The 19201-nt window shown below is 48.3% G+C and overlaps 1 protein-coding gene across 1 annotated transcript; it reads left to right on the forward strand.

Moving 5' to 3' along the window:
- Positions 1–13557: 13557 nt before the first annotated feature.
- FABP6 (fatty acid binding protein 6) lies at positions 13558–18881 on the forward strand (the record flags this gene model as incomplete). The annotated part of the gene is made up of 4 exons (XM_079702290.1): positions 13558–13624; positions 14755–14930; positions 16265–16354; positions 18828–18881. 4 exons carry the CDS (start codon positions 13558–13560, stop codon positions 18879–18881), a joined length of 387 nt encoding a protein of 128 aa, XP_079558416.1.
- Positions 18882–19201: the final 320 nt, after the last annotated feature.

The following is a 19201-nucleotide window of genomic DNA, read 5'->3' on the forward strand; positions in this document are numbered from 1 at the left end:
AACAGGACGGCCCTGAAAAGGTGCAAAGACGTCAACAGAGGCAAACGCAAGGATGTCCCTGGTCACAGTGGGGAGGACACTTGGGGGACTTGGACATCTTTCCATGACTCTAATGATGAGTCCACGGCTTCAAGAATCCTTTCCCTCCTTTTATCAGTCTCTTTGTGACTCTTTTTGAGGGCGACTCATTGTTACTATTAGTAAGCTGGCTTCCCTCCGCGGAAGGACACTTCCGGGAGAAGCCGCGGGCCCGCTTGGGCCCAGAGACGGTCCTGGTGGAAAGGAGGCGGCCCCTCCTCCCCTGGGCCCAGCCTTCCCAGGCCAGGCTGCGGAGCGCGCCACTAGAGGGCGTTCCAGGCCACCGCATCCCCGTGAACTGGCGGCCAGAGGTGGGCATGGCGGTGCTGGGCTCTGCTGCGTGTCCGCCTGCTGGAGCCTCTCTCCCTGTCCCTCTCTCTCTCCCATTCAGGTCTTCCTGCAAGAAGTGGGGCTGGACATGGCCGTCTCTGTGGAGGGGGCTCCACATCTCCACCCCCACCTGCAGTTATCCTCTCTGATTGAGCCCCTCCCTGCGTAGTCACAGACCACGTGACTTTCTGAGCTGGAAGAGGCTTAGTCAGGGTCTCGTTGCCTTACCTCGCTGAGGGTTAATCCAAGGCCGTGAAACAGAGCGTTGAGTCTGGCTTTATATCCGCACTCTGTCACTTAAGAGCTGGACCACCTTGAGTGGGTTCCCTAACCTCTCTGAGCTCAGGCTGCAGACGTTCCAGCCTTTTAGGGCTGCGGGAGGTGACACATGCAAAGTGCTTAGCACTGTGCGTGGAGAGAGCCATTATCATTATGAAAGTGGCCTGCTGAAGGCCACCTGTCAAGCTGAGGTGGCAGACCTGGGCCCAGGAGCCTCAGACTCTCAGGCTCCAGCTCTTCCTGCTGTGGTGGGCAGAGGCCACCTCTGCTTGCACCCTTACTTGGGGGAGAGGTCTGTGTTACCAGCCGATGTCACAGGACTGTCCCCATGTGCCTCATCTGTGTTTTCCTGCCATGGGCTTCCCTTGGGAATGGCTCCACCCTTCCTCCTGGCCTGGCTACACCTGAGCTCCCTTCAAACCAGCCCAGGGGTGGGGGAAGGGGGAGGCAGTCTCCAACGTGCTGGGAGGTGGCTCTGCCAGGATGTAGCACATACTCTGTCCCAGCCGTTCTACTTCAGGAGACTTAATCCTACAGACAACAGTAAATAATGCACAACATTTTCCACTGCAGCTTTTTTTTTTTTTTTTTTTGCCGTACGCGGGCCTCTTACTGTTGTGGCCTCTCCCGTTCCGGAGCACAGGCTCCGGACGCGCAGGCTCAGCAGCCATGGCTCACGGGCCCAGCCGCTCCGAGGCATGTGGGATCTTCCCGGACCGGGGCATGAACCCGTGTCCCCTGCATCGGCAGGCGGACTCTCAACCACTGCGCCACCAGGGAAGCCCTCCACTGCAGCTTTGTTTGTGATTACAATAGTTGGAAGTAACATAAACGCCCCTTCAGTAGGTGACTGGTCAAATATGGTGGAGTCATAGAATGAAACACTAGGCAGCTGTAAGAAAGGATGAGGACGTCTTTGGTATCAACATGGAACACTCTTTAAGCTGTATTAAATAAAAAATCAAAGCATGACAAAGGGGGGAATATATATACACATAAAAATGGATACATCTTTGTGTATATATGCATCAGATTGCTCTGAAGGACACATACAAAACTGATCATTTTGTTTACCTGGGGTGGGGGGGATCAGGGTGGCAGGAGACCTGCGTGTGAGGGGAGATTTTCTTTTTTCTTTTGGCTTTGCTACGTGGCTCGTGGGGTCTTACTTCCCCAACCAGGGATTGAATCTGGGCCCTCGGCAGTGAAAGTGCAGAGCCCTAACCACTGGACCACCAGGGAATTCCCTAGGGAGATTTTCTTTGCAGCTCCTTTTGTTACTCTTGAATATTGAAACGTGCATGTGTTACCTGTTTTGAAAATTAATTTAAAAACTCTCTTTAGGGACTTCCCTGGTGGCACAGTGGTTGGGAGTCTGCCTGCCAATGCAGGAGACATGGGTTTGAGCCCTGGTCCGGGAAGATCCCACATGCCGCATAGCAACTAAGCGTGCACCATAACTACTGAGCCTGTGCTCTAGAGCCCGCATGCCACAACTACTGAAGCCCATGCACCTAGAGCCCGTGCTCCACAACAACAGAAGCCAACACGATGAGAAGCCCGCACACCACAACGAAGAGTAGCTCCCGCTTGCCGTAACTAGAGAAAGCCCGCGCGCAGCAACGAAGACCCAACGCAGCCATAAAAAATAAGAAAAAAAAAAACCCCTCTCTTTAATGAAAGGAAATGGTGACCAAAGAAAAAATTATGTAATACAACATAATAGGACATGATATAATGTAATATATTTGGGTTGGAGAGAATCCACCTGGGATGCGTCTCCCCTCTCTGTCCCCCTCCTTTTCACTCCTTTCTCCTCTTCCTCTTCCCTCTCTTTAGGAAGCTGCCTTTTCTAGACCAGCTCCCATGGTGAACTGTCTCTGAACTCATTCATTCATTCACTTGTCATTGATTTATTCACCAAATGAGCTCTGGGACGGAAGCAGGATTTAGGCAGACGTAACTACTTTCTGCTGTGTGTGGGGCAGAGAGGTACTGTGAACACACAACTAGCCAACAGTGTCATTACACTTAGCATAAGTGCAGTGAAGGAGACAGCACATGGCAGCACAGAAAAGGGGACCTGACCTAGCCTCTGGGTTGGAAAGGCTTTTCTGAGGAAGTGACTTGTTTTTCCCATTCATTCTTGAACAAGCTCTTGTAATCTCTTATGAAAGAATTCAAACACATACAGAAATAGAGAATATATTATCATGAACCCCATATGCACCCATCAGCTCCCACAGTGGACAACACGGCTAATCTTGTTCTGCCTCTGCACCACACCCACTCCCTCACTTCACCCCCACCCAGTTATTTTGAAAGAAAATCCCAGGCCTCTTATCATTTCATCTGTAAATATGTATCTCTAAAAGATAAGGACTCTTTAAAAAGAAAAATATAATCACAACACCATCAACACGCCTAAACAAAATGAACCTTTCCTTAGGAGAAGAAGTGACATTTAAGCTGAGAGCAGGCCAAGCAGGTGCAAAGGCCTGAGGCAGAGAGGGGCATATATATGGGGCTTCCCTGGCGGTCCAGTGGTTAAGACTCCATGCTTCCAAAGCAGGGGGCAAAGGTTCGATCCCTGGTCGGGGAACTAAGATCCCACATGTTGCGTGGCATGGCCAAAAAATTAAAAAGAGAGGGACATATATATAAGTAGATTTAAGGAATAAAGAGAAGGCCCGGGTGGCTGAAGCAAAGAAGACAAGGGTGGTGGGCGGCGGCCAGACCGTCTGGGGCTTTGTAAGCTGCAATAAGGAGACTGGCTTTAAACGTTATCCTCATAGCAATGAGTAACCCCTGAATGGCTTTAATCAATGTTGAGAGATGATCTGTGGGCAGAAAAAAAATAATTCTAGCCGGATACCTGGCTCCTCACTGAGCCTGAACTGTGCTTTCATGTTTTGCAGGTTGAGGAGTTATTTCTCTCCTTCAAGATGTTTGGACATCTGTGTTCCTGTTTGACAGACTGTGAACTCTGGAATCAGGCCGATTGGAGTTCAAATCCCACCTCTGCTCTTTATAAGGGGTGTGACTGTGGGGAAGTCTCTCTCCCTTTCCAAGCATCCTTTCCCTCATCTATAAAAAGACCCACAAAGCCCTTGCTTCAGAGCTCACTGTGGAGATAGAGTGAAATTCCATAGGGGAGTTGCAGTGTCAGGCCTTTCCCTCCCTGCTTCCTGCCCCCGCCATATTGTCTTTACTGGGAAATGCGCTGTAGAGAGTGAAAGAGAAGCCAAGGGCTCAGGGCCTACCTGGGGTAGGAGGCCTCACCTTGCCAGCAGCCTTGAGCTCCGCTTCCTGGTCTCTCTGAAGTCCGGTCCTGAGGTTTACAGCCCCATGGGTGGGGCTGGGGTGGGGATCACGGAGGGAGGCAGTATGGCAGCTAAGCTTTCCTGTTGGCTATTGGAGACCAGTGGTGTCCCAAGTAGAAAACGGCAGGCTCTCGGGAATCAAAAACTGTGGTAGGTCTCCTCCTCCACTGCCAGCAGTGTGGTTTTAGTTTATGATAAGGCCTGAGTCTTCTGCCTGGCTCAGGACCCAAGACCTTCCAGTCAAGGACAAGTTCCCAGTAATGATTAGATTGTTACCCTTGGCCAGGATTTGCAGTCTCAGGAAGGCCACAGCCCCGGCAGGTCCACCCTATCAACTTTCCCCCTATGTATGCACACATACGCAGGCCCCTGGCTCAGGCGGACGCTTACACCTGCACACGTGTGCACACTTCCTTGTGTGTATGTGCACTTTTCTCCACGCATACTTACCCACCTGCCTGTGCATATATGCACATAAAGAGGCATGCATGTGTAAACTGACACTTACATACACACCTTCACACTAACATACACACTGCCACCTACACATAACCCACAATCCTTAAAACGCACACACACAAGCAAAACTGCACACACTCAGATACACTCACCCTCATGTTCAAGACATACTCCTGCTGTGGTAGATCATTTCTAAAGATGGCTGCCATTAATTCTTTTCTTCTCTGCATGTGCATGCTGCCCTACCTATCAGAAGGTAAATTCTATTCCCTTCCTCTTGAATGTTTGTGGAAGAAGCAACATTCTGAGATTTCTGAATCCAGGCTTTAAGAGCACTGGCAGCTTTTACTTCCTCCTTGTTGGAAGTCAGCTGCCACGAAAGAAGTGCAACGATTCTGAGACTACCATGCTGTGAGGAAGCCCAAGCTGTTCATATAAAGAGAGAGAGGAGCCATGCTGATGTGCACTAACATGTCAGAAACAGGAGGGAAGCCTTCTTAGACCTTCTAGCTCAGCCTAGCTACTAGTGGAATGTAGCTTTGTGAGTGACCGCCGATGATGCCATTTGGTGCAAATGACCACCCAGCCACACCCTGCCCAAATTTCTGACCCACAGAATGATGGTAAATAATAAATAAAACTTTAAATAGTTGTCTTAAGGCATTATGTTTTGTAATAGTTTGTTATGCAACAATAGGTCATTGAAACACCCATACATATTACATACTTATGTTCATGTATACAAACCCATGTACACAAACATGTGTGACATGTGTGCATACATGCACATACCTTTGTACTAGGCACTTCCTTTTTTTTGGTCACACCACGCAGCTTGCAGGATTCCCTGACCAGGGATAGAACCCAGACCCTCAGCAGTGAAAGCCCAGAGTCCTAACCACAGGAACACCAGGAGGTCCCCTGTACTAGGATACCCTTCCTCCAAGCAGCCTTGTGCTTTGAAAGGCTGATACCATCCTCACTTCCAGGAGAGGGATCCTGATGAGTCTAAACCAAACTTGGTGGTCTCATCCTCTCCAAGATGGGTTTAGCTTTGGCAACGTTTAGTTCTAGCCAATGAGACACGGGGGGAGGTAGGATTGGGCTTCTGGGAAAACTTCCTCATTCTTAGGAAAGTCACCCTAGAAGCAAATATGCGTTTATCAGTCGCTGGATTCTTAATGTCTGAGTGTGGGATATGGAAATGCTACAGTTGTTTTGTGACCATGAGGATGCAGAATTAAGCAAAGTGGAGAGGTGGACAGGCCCTTAAAGACATTATTGATCGAGGCAATCAGTCAACTTGAGAGTCCTCCCTCCCCACCTCTGGAATTCCAGTCAAGAGAGATAAAATTTACTTATTGTTTGGGGAGGGTTGTTTGTTTGTTTTTGCTTGAAGTCTAAGGCTTCCAACTAATATCTACCCTCCCTTCAGTAAATAAACACTCTCACGTACCTATGAACAAACAGATCCAGAGGCATACTCAGAAAGTCACAGCTGAGCACATGTGCACTCTGCTTTGCATGTATACACAAGCACATAATAATACTCCACATGTATACACAGTGATACACACCCATACACAAAGGAAGCATATATCCTTCTACATACACAGATACAGGGGGACCTACACATACTTTGTTACACATGCATGCAATTCCTGTGTACAGTACCGCAGACATAAACGCACCTGTGCCATGTGCATTTTTATACAGAGAAGCACAGAGACAAACACTGGTCACGTTAATGTCAACGTGAATTTACCTATTCCTGCCCACGTCTGAATAGCTGTAACAAACATACAGCTCTGAGGGCCTCCTTGGCTGCAGTGAGAAGCCACTGGCAGAGGCCAACAGCACCTCACATGGGACTGACAGAAAGTTCTGAATAGAGATAGGAAAGAGGGACTTGCAGACCAGAACATGGCCCAGGAGGCAGGAGGACAATTCCAGTGTGACCTGGATGTGCAGCCCCATAGTCATGGTTGCTGAACTCAACACAGAACCAAGGAAGGCTGTGAGAAGTTTGTTTCCACCCTCAAAGGGGAAAGAAAACCTCCCCCCACCTGCCCAGCATCTCCTTCTACACTGACACAAAACCTATGCTGTGAGGGAGCCTAAGCTAGTTTGCCCTCCAAGGGCCTCTTCTGGCTTTGCTCATAGGCAAACACTTGACCTGGACATTGCATGAAAGTGAATTTTCACCATTTATGGCAGTGGGCACTCTAGGGAGAGAGACAGTGTATGCAAAGGCACGGAGGTGCAAAACAGCATAGTGAGTGTGGGAGATTCCAGTGACCAGGAGTCTGCAGCAGAGAGTCAGCGTGCGACAGAAAATGAGGCCGGGGAGGTGGGCAAAGGCCATGTCGGGCCCCTGGGTTCATCTCTGCACTCCACAGCCCCGTCCACTCACCCTGACCCCCAGTGCCAAGCGACTCTGCACTTAAGCCTTCATCTTCCATCCACTGGTCTTCTCATGCCAAACTCCTGCATCAGACTGAGAAACAAGATGTTTGGTTTCTTTTTTGGGGGCTGCGCTATGGCTTGTGGGATCTTAGTTCCCCGATCAGGGATCGAACCCGGGCCCCTCAGCAGTGAAAGCGCGGAGTCCTAACCACTGGACCACCAGGGAAGTCCCTAAATGACATTTTCGAAGAAAAGGTAGCAATAAGCAAATTTCCTTTCTGTCTTGCATATGAGGCTTTTTGGACGTTATTCTCTCAATCCCCCTTCTTGTATCTTCCCATAACCCAGAGGAGTTACCAAGGAATTTTTTTTTTTTTTTTTTTTGGCCACACCTGGCGGCACGAGGAACTTCCCTGACCAGGGATTGAACCTTCGCCCCCTGCAGTGGAAGCGCAGCGTCTTAACCACTGGACCACCAGGGAAGTCCTACCAAGGATATTTTTGTTAACTTAGTTTTTATTTATCATCTGATAATGTAAATTCGTCTTCCAGAAATTTCCTATTTCTTTTTTTTTTGCATTTTTGCATTTTATTTATTTTTTATACGGCAGGTTCTTATTAGTTATCTATTTTATACATTAGTGTATATATGTCAATCCCAATCTCCCAATTCATCCTATCACCACCACCACCACCCCAGCTTTCCCCTCATACGTTTGTTCTCTACATCTGTGTCTCTACAGAAATTTCCTATTTCTAACTTTAATGAAATGCAAGTTCTAAAATAGCACATATGATACAATCTCATTTTGGGTAAAAGGTTGGCATGTATATTTATGTGTGCCAATAAGGTCTGGAAGGATACATACACCAACTTGTAAACAATAGTTATATCTGAGTGATGGGATTACAGATGATCCTTATAGTTTTTTAGGCTTTTCTTCCTTTTTTAGAATTTTATGCAAAAAGCATATGTTACTTTTATCAGCAGGAGAAAATGATTTCAAACCAAAAAAAAGACTTTAATCTACATTTTAGCCAAAAGTATGAAGTTGGTTGTAAGAAAGTGAGAATAAAGAGAAAATTTCAGGGAGAAGTGGGGAAAGGAGACATGAAATCAACTTGTGCAGGATGGAATCTTCCAGGTGTCTTCAGGAGCCCTGACCTACCCTTACCAAGGGAGTCTTGCAGCCCATCCTCTGAACCAAGGCCAGTCAAATAGGGGAAGGGGATCATAGAACCAGCTCCCACCTCAAGGAACGTCTGATCTAGGTGGCAGTATGAGTCATGTGCAGGAAAAGCATGCCAGGCAGTAAATGAGAGGCGAGCTGAAGAGCTAACTCACCTGGGGGTGGGAGCCATGGGTTCTGTTCCCAGCTCTGGCACCCAGCGACCTTGGGCAAGTCGTGTCACCTCTGTGAATCTCAGTCTCTTATTTGTCAAGGAGGTATAATGACAGTAATTGGAATGCTGTGATGATCAGATAAGATAACTTACCTGTGACTGCCTCGTGAACTCTGAGGCGTGCCATAGGTCATCTTTCAACCTGCAGCAGGGCCTCTGATGCAAAGGAATCCATCCCTATGATGGAAGTTCAGACCCAAGCAGTAGGCAAGTGGAATAGACCATTTGGGGGCAGGGCCACCTTTGAATGGTCCTTAAAATCCCACCATGCAGGCTGCAGCCTGCACAGCTCTGACATTTCAGAATATAAAGTCGGGAAGGGCACTCATGTCTTAGCTCAAGGACCCACACAGCCCATTCCTCTCTGTAGAGCAGTACACCCCAAGGAGAAAAAAATAGGAGTGGCCACTTCCTGGCCTCCTCTGAATGGCCAATCCTTTTCATAATTTAACTGCCTACTCCGGATAATTACTTTTCTCCTGCTTATGAGCTTAGAGCAATAGTAGTTCCCAATAACTTAATAAGGCTAAATTATAATGAGTGTCCTGCGGAATTACACACTGCATTAACAACAAATGAGTTCATTAGAAATTCATTAGGAGTGATTCCTAGGGCTGCCACAGGAATTAATCACGGTGAGCCTGCGGCAGGAGAAGGGGCAATGAATAATTGCACAGGAACTGGATGAAGAGCTTCCGGCATTTGACTTTGGCCTGAAGCAATATTTTTAAGAGTCATGGGGTGCTCTGGTTGTAAGTTTGGAGGTGAGGTTGTTTGGATGTTGTTGGACCTACCTCCCTTGCGTCCTCCTCCTTGCTGGCTATGGCCCCACCAAGGATCAGACCAGGAGATATGGGGGTGGGCATGCCCAGTTCTGGGGTGTTGAGAAATTATAGAGAGGACTTAGGGTTCTCGCCTGCCCGGCATGCATTTCCCCTTCCTCTGTATGAGCCTTTCCATGTTCTTTCCACGTTCCTTGAAGAGCTACCCCTCCCCTTGCTGCACATGGGTATTCATGGGACTGTCAATCAAGAGGCTCCGCCCACCCCCAGGAGTTGCATACAAACTAGCTAGGCCAATTGACCTTTGTCTCTTGGTACTTTTGTTTGTTTGTTTGTTATGTTTTGTTTTGTTCTTTGTTTTTGCGGTATGCGGGCCTCTCACTGTTGCGGCTTCTCCCGTTGCGGAGCACAGGCTCCGGACGCGCAGGCTCAGCGGCCATGGCTCACGGGCCCAGCCGCTCCGAGGCATGTGGGATCTTCCCGGACCGGGGCACGAACCCGTGTCCCCTGCATTGGCAGGCGGACTCTCAAACACTGCGCCACCAGGGAAGCCCGAAGACAAGTATTTTTATCCCCATTTAATAATGAGTAAATTAAGGATTTGGCTTATTTGCCAATCTCTCACATCCGCCTTCCCTGACCCTTAAGAGGTGATCAGGGTGATGCCTCTGTTTTCCCACAATACCCCAATGTTACAGGCTTTATCTCAGTTATCACACCGTGTTACAATTGCCTGTTTACTAGGCTGGTTCTCTCACAAGATTTGAGGACAGATACTTGGTAGTTCCAGAATCTAGTGAACAGTAGGTACTCAGTATTTTTTGAATGACTAAAGATTGTGTGTCTGAAGTCTCAAGGCTAATACTGTGACTCAAAAGCCCAGGTTTCCCCCTGAGCAATTACAAGCAGCTGGTATACACCTGGGGGATTCCTGTAAAGGACAATCTACAGGTTGGAGTAATCAGAGAAGACTCCCGGGAGGAGGAGGAGTTGGAAAGACAATTCAAATTTGGAAAGACGGTGAAAAGTGAGCAGTCATTCTACGCAGGCCAAGGCATAAAGGTGAGATTCTGCAAAGGGCACACCTCCTCCGAGCCTAGAGACCCCAGGGGATTTCGGGAGACTACACCCCTTTCCCTAAGCCTCCCTAGCCTCCCTAACCATCTTACATCGAACCTACATCCCATACTTCTGTGAAATCACAGGGAGATGGCAAATGGTCTATTGTTTCCCCATGCCCAGACCGGTATGACATGTTTCTTATTAGTGGATTTCTCCATTTGGAAAGTCCCTTTTAAGAATTAATGGGATAGTTTTCAGTTTCCATGAAGAAATAAGATCCATTAATGTCTATGATATACTGCTAAGTGGGGAAAAAAGCAAGACAAAACAGTGTCTTTGGATTTCATTTTTGTTAAAAAGAACAGGAAAAAAAAAAAAAAGGATAAGCACAAATAAGTTTGTGTGCATGTGGGAAATGTCCAGAAGGTTATATACTGAATTAAAGCGCAACTGCTCTGGAAAAGGAGATGTAGGGGTGTGGGTCTTTCACCTTTACTTTACCCAGCTTTGAGCTTTTGTCTCCTTAAACACTGAGTATGTATTAATTTTACAACTGAAAAACAAGACCCCATGGTGGGATTATAGGTAGCTTTTAGTTTATTTGTGCTTTGTTCTTCCCAAAGGATCTACTATGAACATCTATTGCTTTTATAAACAGAAAATTAAAAACCCTTTCCTCCATAAAGATTGTTTAAAGAGGAAAGAAAGAGAATCTCAAGGTGGCACAATTCATGATGTTGGGAAGCAGAATGTCTGGGGGAAAAGAACTAAAGATGTTCTAAATTCTGGGTTCCGAGAACTTCAGCACCCAGGCAATCTGGGGCTAAACCAATTCAGTCTCAACATGGCAAAACATATTAAGAGCTGTAAGAATGTTCCAGATTCCATAACTTTGTAATCCCATCCTGGGGCTTTAGCTCAAGGAACTACTTTAAAAAATTCTCTACATACAAAGAAGCTCACTGTGGCCTCTCATTTAATGGGGTAACCTGAGCTCCCCCTAAAAGTCCAACAGCAAACATTATGCAGCCATTTCTAACAATAAACATGGCAGCTTAATAGAAACATGGGACTGTGTTTACAAACTAATACCGAGTAAAGAAAAAAAGAATGGAATATTGCATTATATAGTGACTATGGCTATTATACACCTGCTATAATTAGAGTCGTGGGAAAGAAAGCAAGGATGAGAGAGGAGAGAGATGAATGAAAGAGGCAGGAAGACAATTAAAAAAGTAAAAATAGTTATAGTGTCAGGGTAATGGGATTATGGAGGACTTTTGGAAATCTGTTTAAATGGTGATGAAAGTTGCCTTGGGAGTAAATACGAACTATACACAGGGGCACTGTGACTTTGAGGAAGTTACTTAACTTCTCTGAACCTCAAGTTTCCTCCTTGGCAAAATGGGGACAATAATGGCACCTACTTCACAGAGTTGTTTGGAAGATTAAATGATATAATTCATATAGAGCACTTAGCACCATGTCCCATGCATGATAAATATTCAGTAAGTGTTAGCTATTATTGTCATTGTTACTTCATCATTATTATCAATTAGGGGAAATTCTCATATGCTCCAGGTGGGAGTGTAAACTGTTCTAGCCTCTGACAAAGGCATTACGGTATAGATATAACTTATATATAAGTTTATATATAACTTTAGATACAAAACCCCTTTGGTTCCAGGAATTGCATGTCTAGGAATTTATCCTTAGCAAATAATCTCAGTAAATAATCTGACATGTATACCAAGAGGTGTGAATGAGAATGTTTATCTCAGAGTTATTTATAATAGAAAAAGACTGGGAACAACCTAAAGACCCGGCAATAGTTACATAAATTATGAAACATACATACCGCAGAATATGTACGATATACCTTTATGTAATGATATACACGTGTACTTACATCATTACATGAAAAAGAAATGACAGAACAATATAATCTTATTTATAGAAGAAAGTATAGGTGTACATTTAAAAGTCTAGAAAGATAGCTACCGACTGTTATCAAGGGCCATCTCTGCCAGAACTGTCACTTGCTCTGAATTATGAAATTTTAATATACATAATTCAGCATCAGAAAATCCACGATGAGGTGTGGGTGAGGTGAGTGCGGGTGTGTGTTTTTGTGTTTTTTTAAAGTGAGACACCTGGCTGGGGTGAGGGATTCTAAGATTGGAGATTGCAGACTGGCAAAATGTGGCAAAGCTGGTTTCACCAGTTCAGAAACCACTCAGTCCCAGGTCTCGGGGGTTAGCAACTGTGGTGAATTCTGCTTTGGATAGAAACGATGGGGATTCTTGGAGAGCCCACTCTGGAAAAGGAGACAGATGCAAAACTTTCCTTAATTAATAACCATAAGAGTGACGGCCTTTGTAAGTGCTTCATACTTGCATGGCCAATCGGTTTGATCCAGAGAGCAGTCCCACAAGACAGGCAGGGCAGGAGTTGTCACCGAGGAGATGGGAGTCCTTAATGTGAAGTGGTGCCAGAATCAGAACAGGGACAGGAAGTGGGGGCTGAATTACTAGCCCTCCCAGTGGTGAAGCTGGAATAGAGTGAAATTCACCACGCTCCCAGCCCATGCCTGGCACATAGCAGGTCTTCAGCGCACCTGGCACTGCCTCCTCTGATTGGCTCCCTGGGCCCTTGGGCAGCTGCTTCCCTTTGCTCGCACCGTCTACACCCATCTCGTGCCTATTCTCCTTCAAGTGCTCTTTGCTGCAGACAACTCATTGTTTCCTTCCATTGTGGCCCTTCCCACCTTCATCACGTTGTTCCCTCAACTTAGAATGTTATCTGCCTACATTCTCAGTCTCTTCCAACCTTACTACTTCTGTAAACATCCAAATTCCTTCAAGACCTGTATTAAATGCCATCTCCTATGCAAAGCTACACCAGCCAGCTGGACACCATCACTCCTTCCCTAGGCCCCAGGCCCCAGATCTGCATGTCTAGGGGTTCTCTGCAGGTGTGTTTTGTCCCTGGACCAGACTGGAGGTTCTTTTCTGAAGGGGGTATGTCTCACTGCTTCCTCAGTGCTGGCCCCAAAATGAGGTACCTGAGGCCCTTTGGTCGACGAATGCAGGGGTGACTGAGTCAATGAGGGAAGATGGAAGCATGGATGGAGGGAGGGCTGGGCAGAGGTGGATGACACCTCAAACCCTGTGGCAGAGCTGGTCCTGGCCTTGCCCATGGCAATGGGATTCCAGCCAACAAGTCCCCAGGGTGAATAACCTCAGGTTTCTGCTGCCTGCCTACATCATAAAATTGCAAGTGCTTCCTCTTCAGGGGTGGGAAGGAGAAGTGAGGTGACTTTGTGGCTGAGCCTCAGCATCTGGGAGGGTTTCTAAGCTGAGGCACCAGACCCCTCAGCACCACAGCCCATCTTCCTCATCCTTCTTCTCCTGAGCCTCCAGCTCTCTGGCAGCATGGCCTTCACCGGCAATTATGAGATCGAGAGTGAGAACAACTATGACGAGTTCACGAAGCGCCTGGGTGAGGGAGCTCCTGAAAGCACCTCCCTGGGGCTGGGCTGTCACGGCCAGCTCTGCACAGGGAACCCAAAGTCTACGAGGCTCAGAGAAGTTGAGTGACTCGTGCAAGGTCACACAGCCAGTAATGGGTGAGGTGGAGAGTTGATTGGTTTATTCATTCAAACGTTTACTGAATGCTTGCTACACGCACGGCCAACCCAATGTTACTGATGGGGCGCCTCAGCAAGGCTTGCCCAAGGTCACACTGTGCATCAGCAGCAGATGTCATTAGACCCCGCTGGACCCGAGGATGAGATGATGAGTGGTGTCACCACATCCTGCCTGGGGAGAGGTGACCAAGGGGTGGGAGCACAGAGATCAGGTTTGACAAGCCACTCATTCCCTAAGTCACTGAGCAAACAGGAGCCTCTTACAGTGCTAGGCACTGTGGGTGGAGATCAAAGGCCCCACTCTTCTGACTGTTCGATTTGCAGCACTGGTTGTGAGGAACCAAAGAGACAGTGGACTTGACAATCCTGCAGAAATCTTGGTGTGCTAGCTAAGTGTGAAGCAGTGCAGTTGTCTAGATTGAGGACAGCCCCAGGGGACCAGGGCTTACTACCTCCTGGTAGGAAATGGGCCCCAAGAGCGGGATCCGTGTGCCCTGGGGCCTTGGGAAGGCAAGAGCCCTTCTGAGTCAATCACTGGTACTGGCCCTGAAGGAACAGTGACTTGGCTTCACCTACAACAGTCTAGATGTGGGAATCTTTATCTGTAAAACAAGAGCATTTCAAGACAGTCTTGAAGGTCTCATTCATTTTAGAAATTTATGAGGTCAGCAAACTTCTGTTCTACTACCATCAGAAGAGCAGCTATTATTTATTCTTAACTATATGCCAGGAGTTTTACCAGACACAATCACTGTAATTTAATCCTTGTAACAGCCCTGGGAAATGGGCCTTATTATCCTCATTTTTTGGATGAAAACACTGAGGCTGGGAGAGACAGTGACTTGCCCAAGCCACATGGCTCACGACATGGGGCTTGTGCTCGACTGTCCGGCTAGCCTGCCATAGGGGAGGCAAGCTCATGTCCAACGCCACAAGTCGTAGGCAGCTCTTACATGGCCACTCTGCTTGTCCCCTAGCCCAGGGCTCCTCAGCGACAGGATTGAAAAGGGTCGCAACCTCAAGATCACCTCAGAGGTGCAGCAGAACGGGCAGAACTTCACCTGGTCCCAGAACTACCCCGGGGACCCCTCCATTACCAACAATTTCACCATCGGCAAAGAGTGCGACATGGAGACCGTGACGGGCAAGAAGTTCAAGGTGAGAGGCAGCTAGCCACCCCTCCCTCCATCGCCAGGACTCTGGCTGACTTCTTCGTCCCCACCGTGTCCCCGGGGGCTGCTCCCCGAGCTGAGGCTTCTTCTCGAGTCCAGCCTCCAGCTTTAACAGCTTGAGTTACTTGGCAATTTAGCCTCTCCTAGTTTTTAATGCTACCGTCAATAATCGACACTATAATGATAGTAAAAATTGTTAACATTTGCTGAATCCTTCACACATATATCCCAGACACTTGCTGGATCTGTCACACATTTTTTTTTTTTTTTTAATTTTTTTTTTTGCGGTACGCGGGCCTCTCACTGTTGTGGCCTCTCCCGTTGCGGAGCACAGGCTCCGGACGCGCAGGCTCAGCGGCCATGGCTCACGGGCCTAGCCGCTCCACGGCTAGATATGGGATCTTCCCGGACCGGGGCACGAACCCGTGTCCCCTGCATCGGCAGGCGGACTCTCAACCACTGCGCCACCAGGGAAGCCCTGCCTCTTCTTTTTCAATGGTGGTACAGTATCCTATGGTATGGAAATGCTATCATTTACTTACCACTCCCTCATTAATAGATTTTTAGGTTATTTACCAGTGGATAATACAGGTTGGATATTTAGGTTGTTCACTATTACAAACAATGCTGCAATCAACACCCTTGGATGACATCAGCATCATTCTAATAATGATGATCATAACTGACTCCATAGTTAACAAGGGGTGCTCAACACCAAGCCAGGCACTGCTCTAAGCACTTTATATATATCATAGTAAATCATTTAATCCTCCCCATAACTCCAGGAAGTAGGTACAGTTACTACCCCTATTTTAGAGATGAGAAAACCGAGGCACAGGGACTTCCCTGGTGGCGCAGTGGTTAAGAATCTGCCTACCAATGCAGGGGACACGGGTTCGAGCCCTGGTCCGGGACGGTCCCACATGCCGCGGAGCAACTAAGCCCGTGCGCAACAACTACTGAAGCCCGCACGCCTAGAGCCCGTGCTCCACAAGAGAAGCGACCGCAATGAGAAGGCCGTGCACCGCAACCAAGAGTAGCCCCTGCTCACTGCAACTAGAAAAAGTCCATGCGCAGCAAAGAAGACCCAACGCAGCCAAAAATAAATAAATAAATAGATAAACAAACAAAAACGAGGCACAAAAGGTTCAGTGACTTGCACAGGTTATCTATGTCTTTGGATATATGTAATCAGATGTCTATAGGGCAAATTAATTCCTAAAGGGGGATTGCTGAGGCTGCAAGCAGGCCCTTCATCCCTGAGGGGCTGGCCTGTGTTTGGGGGCTGCTCTGCAACTCTGTGTTTTGCTTCTCTTCCAGGCCACTGTGCAGATGGAGGGTGGGAAGGTGGTGGTGAACTTCCCCCACTACAACTACACTGCAGAGATCATGGATGGCAAGCTGGTGGAGGGAGTGTCCCACTGGTTCCTGGCAAAATCAATGAGAATGCTTTTCTGCCCCCAGCCACGGCCCCCAAGAGGTGGTCCTCTGGGCAGCTGGTTTTATGGGCAACCTGCTCGCCCAACCATGGGCCAGGCTCTGTGCTGAGTACTGGGTGCACGTGACCTCATTTGACCTTCATAATCACCCTGTTAAGGACTTTTATCCCCATTTTCCTCAGGTGAGGAAACTGAGACACAGGATGGCTAAGTGATTGGCCAGAGGGCACAGAGTTTTTCTGACAGAGCAGGGGTTTGTCTCTGGGCAGTCTGACTCCAGTGCCCACACTCGGCCACCTCAGGGACACACATCTGGACCCCTCCCAGAGTGTGAATGAAGTGCGGAGTCTGGGTGGGCCCTGCAAGGGTAGCCATCACTCCATTCTACTTCCACAAGGGACTTCAGGCCCTTGCTGCTAGATGTTTTGGTGTTTCAAGAGAAGCTGGAAATTGGCACTTCCAAGTGAAATTTCCAGTCTAGCAAACGTTGCCAACTAATTAAACATTTTTTGAAACGCTGACAGGGACAACTCACACACCTGTGGACTGACCCCTCCCACACGCCATTCTCTGTAAACACAGGTTGGAGGTGCTGCCCTGGAAGGCCCTCATCTCACATCCATCTCTTCTCCCTGGGGCTCCAAAGTTTTCCCCAGGTGAAAGAAACGGTGTGAGGTTAAGAGGAAAAGGAAGGCGTTTCTACATGTCATTCCCCCTTCGTGAGCCTGTGTCCTGGGCTAGAGTCCCCCGGGGGGAGGTCTGGTGTGTCCTCCTCAAGCCCCTCCAGAAGGGAAGTGATGAGGGAAGCAGGGTTTGCCTCCCCTTGTCCTCTCTCTCTGTCTCTCCATCTCTCCCTTGTTTCCTTGTTTTCCTCATCTCAAGTCCAGTCTAGAGAAATGGAGCATGTGGCCCAAGAGGCTCAGTGCCCTCCCATTACTCACATTTTACAGAGAAGCCATAGAGTCTCAGAGACACAAGTAACTTGCCCAAGGTCACACAGCTACTTTGTGGTGGAGGCAGATCGCATCAGCTGACTTCTAAATTCTCTGCCTGCTCTTCCCAGGCCAATGGGTCTTCTTTCTCCCCTTCATTTTAATTAAAAAAAAAAAATCTAAAAATAAATAGATGTACAGTGTTTTAAAAATATATCTATGTGTATGTGTGTGTGTGTATATATATACATATATATATGTATATATATGTGTGTGTGTGTGTATGACATAAGTGACTATACATTGTTTTCTGGATGGAAATCGACCTCTTGGAGAATCTGATGAAAGCTAGAGGCAAAGCTCCCCAGCCTGTGATGAGTGCAGGGAGAACACAGGGCAGGGGAATGGAGCACATTTGTGCCCAACTGAACTGATCTTCCCAAATGGAACAAACCCGTTTCCTAATTCCTAGAGGCGCCTGACCATGGAGCCTATAAGGTGTGAGCAGAGCCCAGAGTTCAGGGCCATTATATACACACACACACGCACGTGCACGCACAAACGCAGGCAGGCACAGGCATGCACACATGCACATGCACACACACACAGACTAGGCACCAGAGACAAGCTGTCTTGGTGGCAGATCTCCCATCTCTGGAGGCCCAGAGTCATTCTGGATACCTCCCTTCTTCTCCACCAACATGGGTGCATTTTGCAAGCACCCCTCCTTCCGTCTCCACCCACCACCAGCACCCCTTCTCTCATCGCCTCTCCTGTAGACCGTGCCCCAGCCTCCTCCCCGGCCTCCCCCTCCACTTCATCTTCCATCCATCCCATATGCGAATCACACATCACTTCACACTGCTGCCCTTTTACAAAACTGCTTCCACCAAACTGCATTTGCCACCCACCCCTCCTGACAAGAAAGCTGCTTTCCTCTGCTGGGGATCTGGACCAACTGATGCTATGCACACATCCCAAGACAGCATGTCTTGGCCTGGAGCCCAGGGCACCACACACAGTGGGCCTTGGCTGAAGAGTATCCTCTTGCAGCCTCTTCCACGAACGCTTACACTTCCTGAGGACAGGGAATGTATCTTCCCATCACCAAGCACAGGGGCCCCATAAATGCTAAATGGTGCAGAGGGTGAGCACGGCCCCTCAGACTTAGAGGGGTGACTGATTTCTCTAACCTTCAGTTTTCTCATCTGTACAATGGGGACAAGCTTGGTGTCGTGCAGATGTGCCTGGCATGGGTGAACTGAAATGGACAGACGGGTGGAAGATTATCCCACGAAAAGCCACATCACGCCAACATCTGTTAGCACTTTGGCCACGTAGAGTCCACACAATGAGTCCTGTAACAAATTGGGAAACTGAGGCCCAGAGAAGCAGTGCAGCAGGCTCACTCCCACTCAGGGCTGGGACTGGAGGCTGGTCTACCTTCTCTGGGCCCCATGGTCACCTTGGGGCCCCTGCATTGACGCCCCCTGTTCCTGCTGCTTCTTCCAGATCTCCACCGCTGAAGGTGTGTCCTACGAGCGCGTGAGCAAGAGGCTGGCCTGAGCTAGCAGGCAGGGCTCTGCGGGGGCCGCAAAGCCACCAATAAAGCTGATATAACAACAGACATTCTGCTCGTTCCAGAACCTCTGTCTTTGTTCTCTGGTGTCTTGGGGAAGTTCTGGCTGGTGGGGGTGGGAAACCCCTGACGATGGTTACAGAGGCCACACCTTGGCCCTGAGATCTCTGTGGGACCTGTGTCATGGCAGAGGGAGACGGGTATGGACGGAAGACCCCTGGCCCTGGGGAGAGGGCAAAGGCGGTGCTCAGGATGCACGGCGGGCACACTTCTGTGGACCCCTAGCCCCAGCCTGCCACCCATACTC

Source organism: Hyperoodon ampullatus (genome assembly GCF_949752795.1).
Source record: "Hyperoodon ampullatus genome assembly, chromosome: 4".
In the NCBI taxonomy this organism is placed as follows: domain Eukaryota; kingdom Metazoa; phylum Chordata; class Mammalia; order Artiodactyla; family Ziphiidae; genus Hyperoodon; species Hyperoodon ampullatus.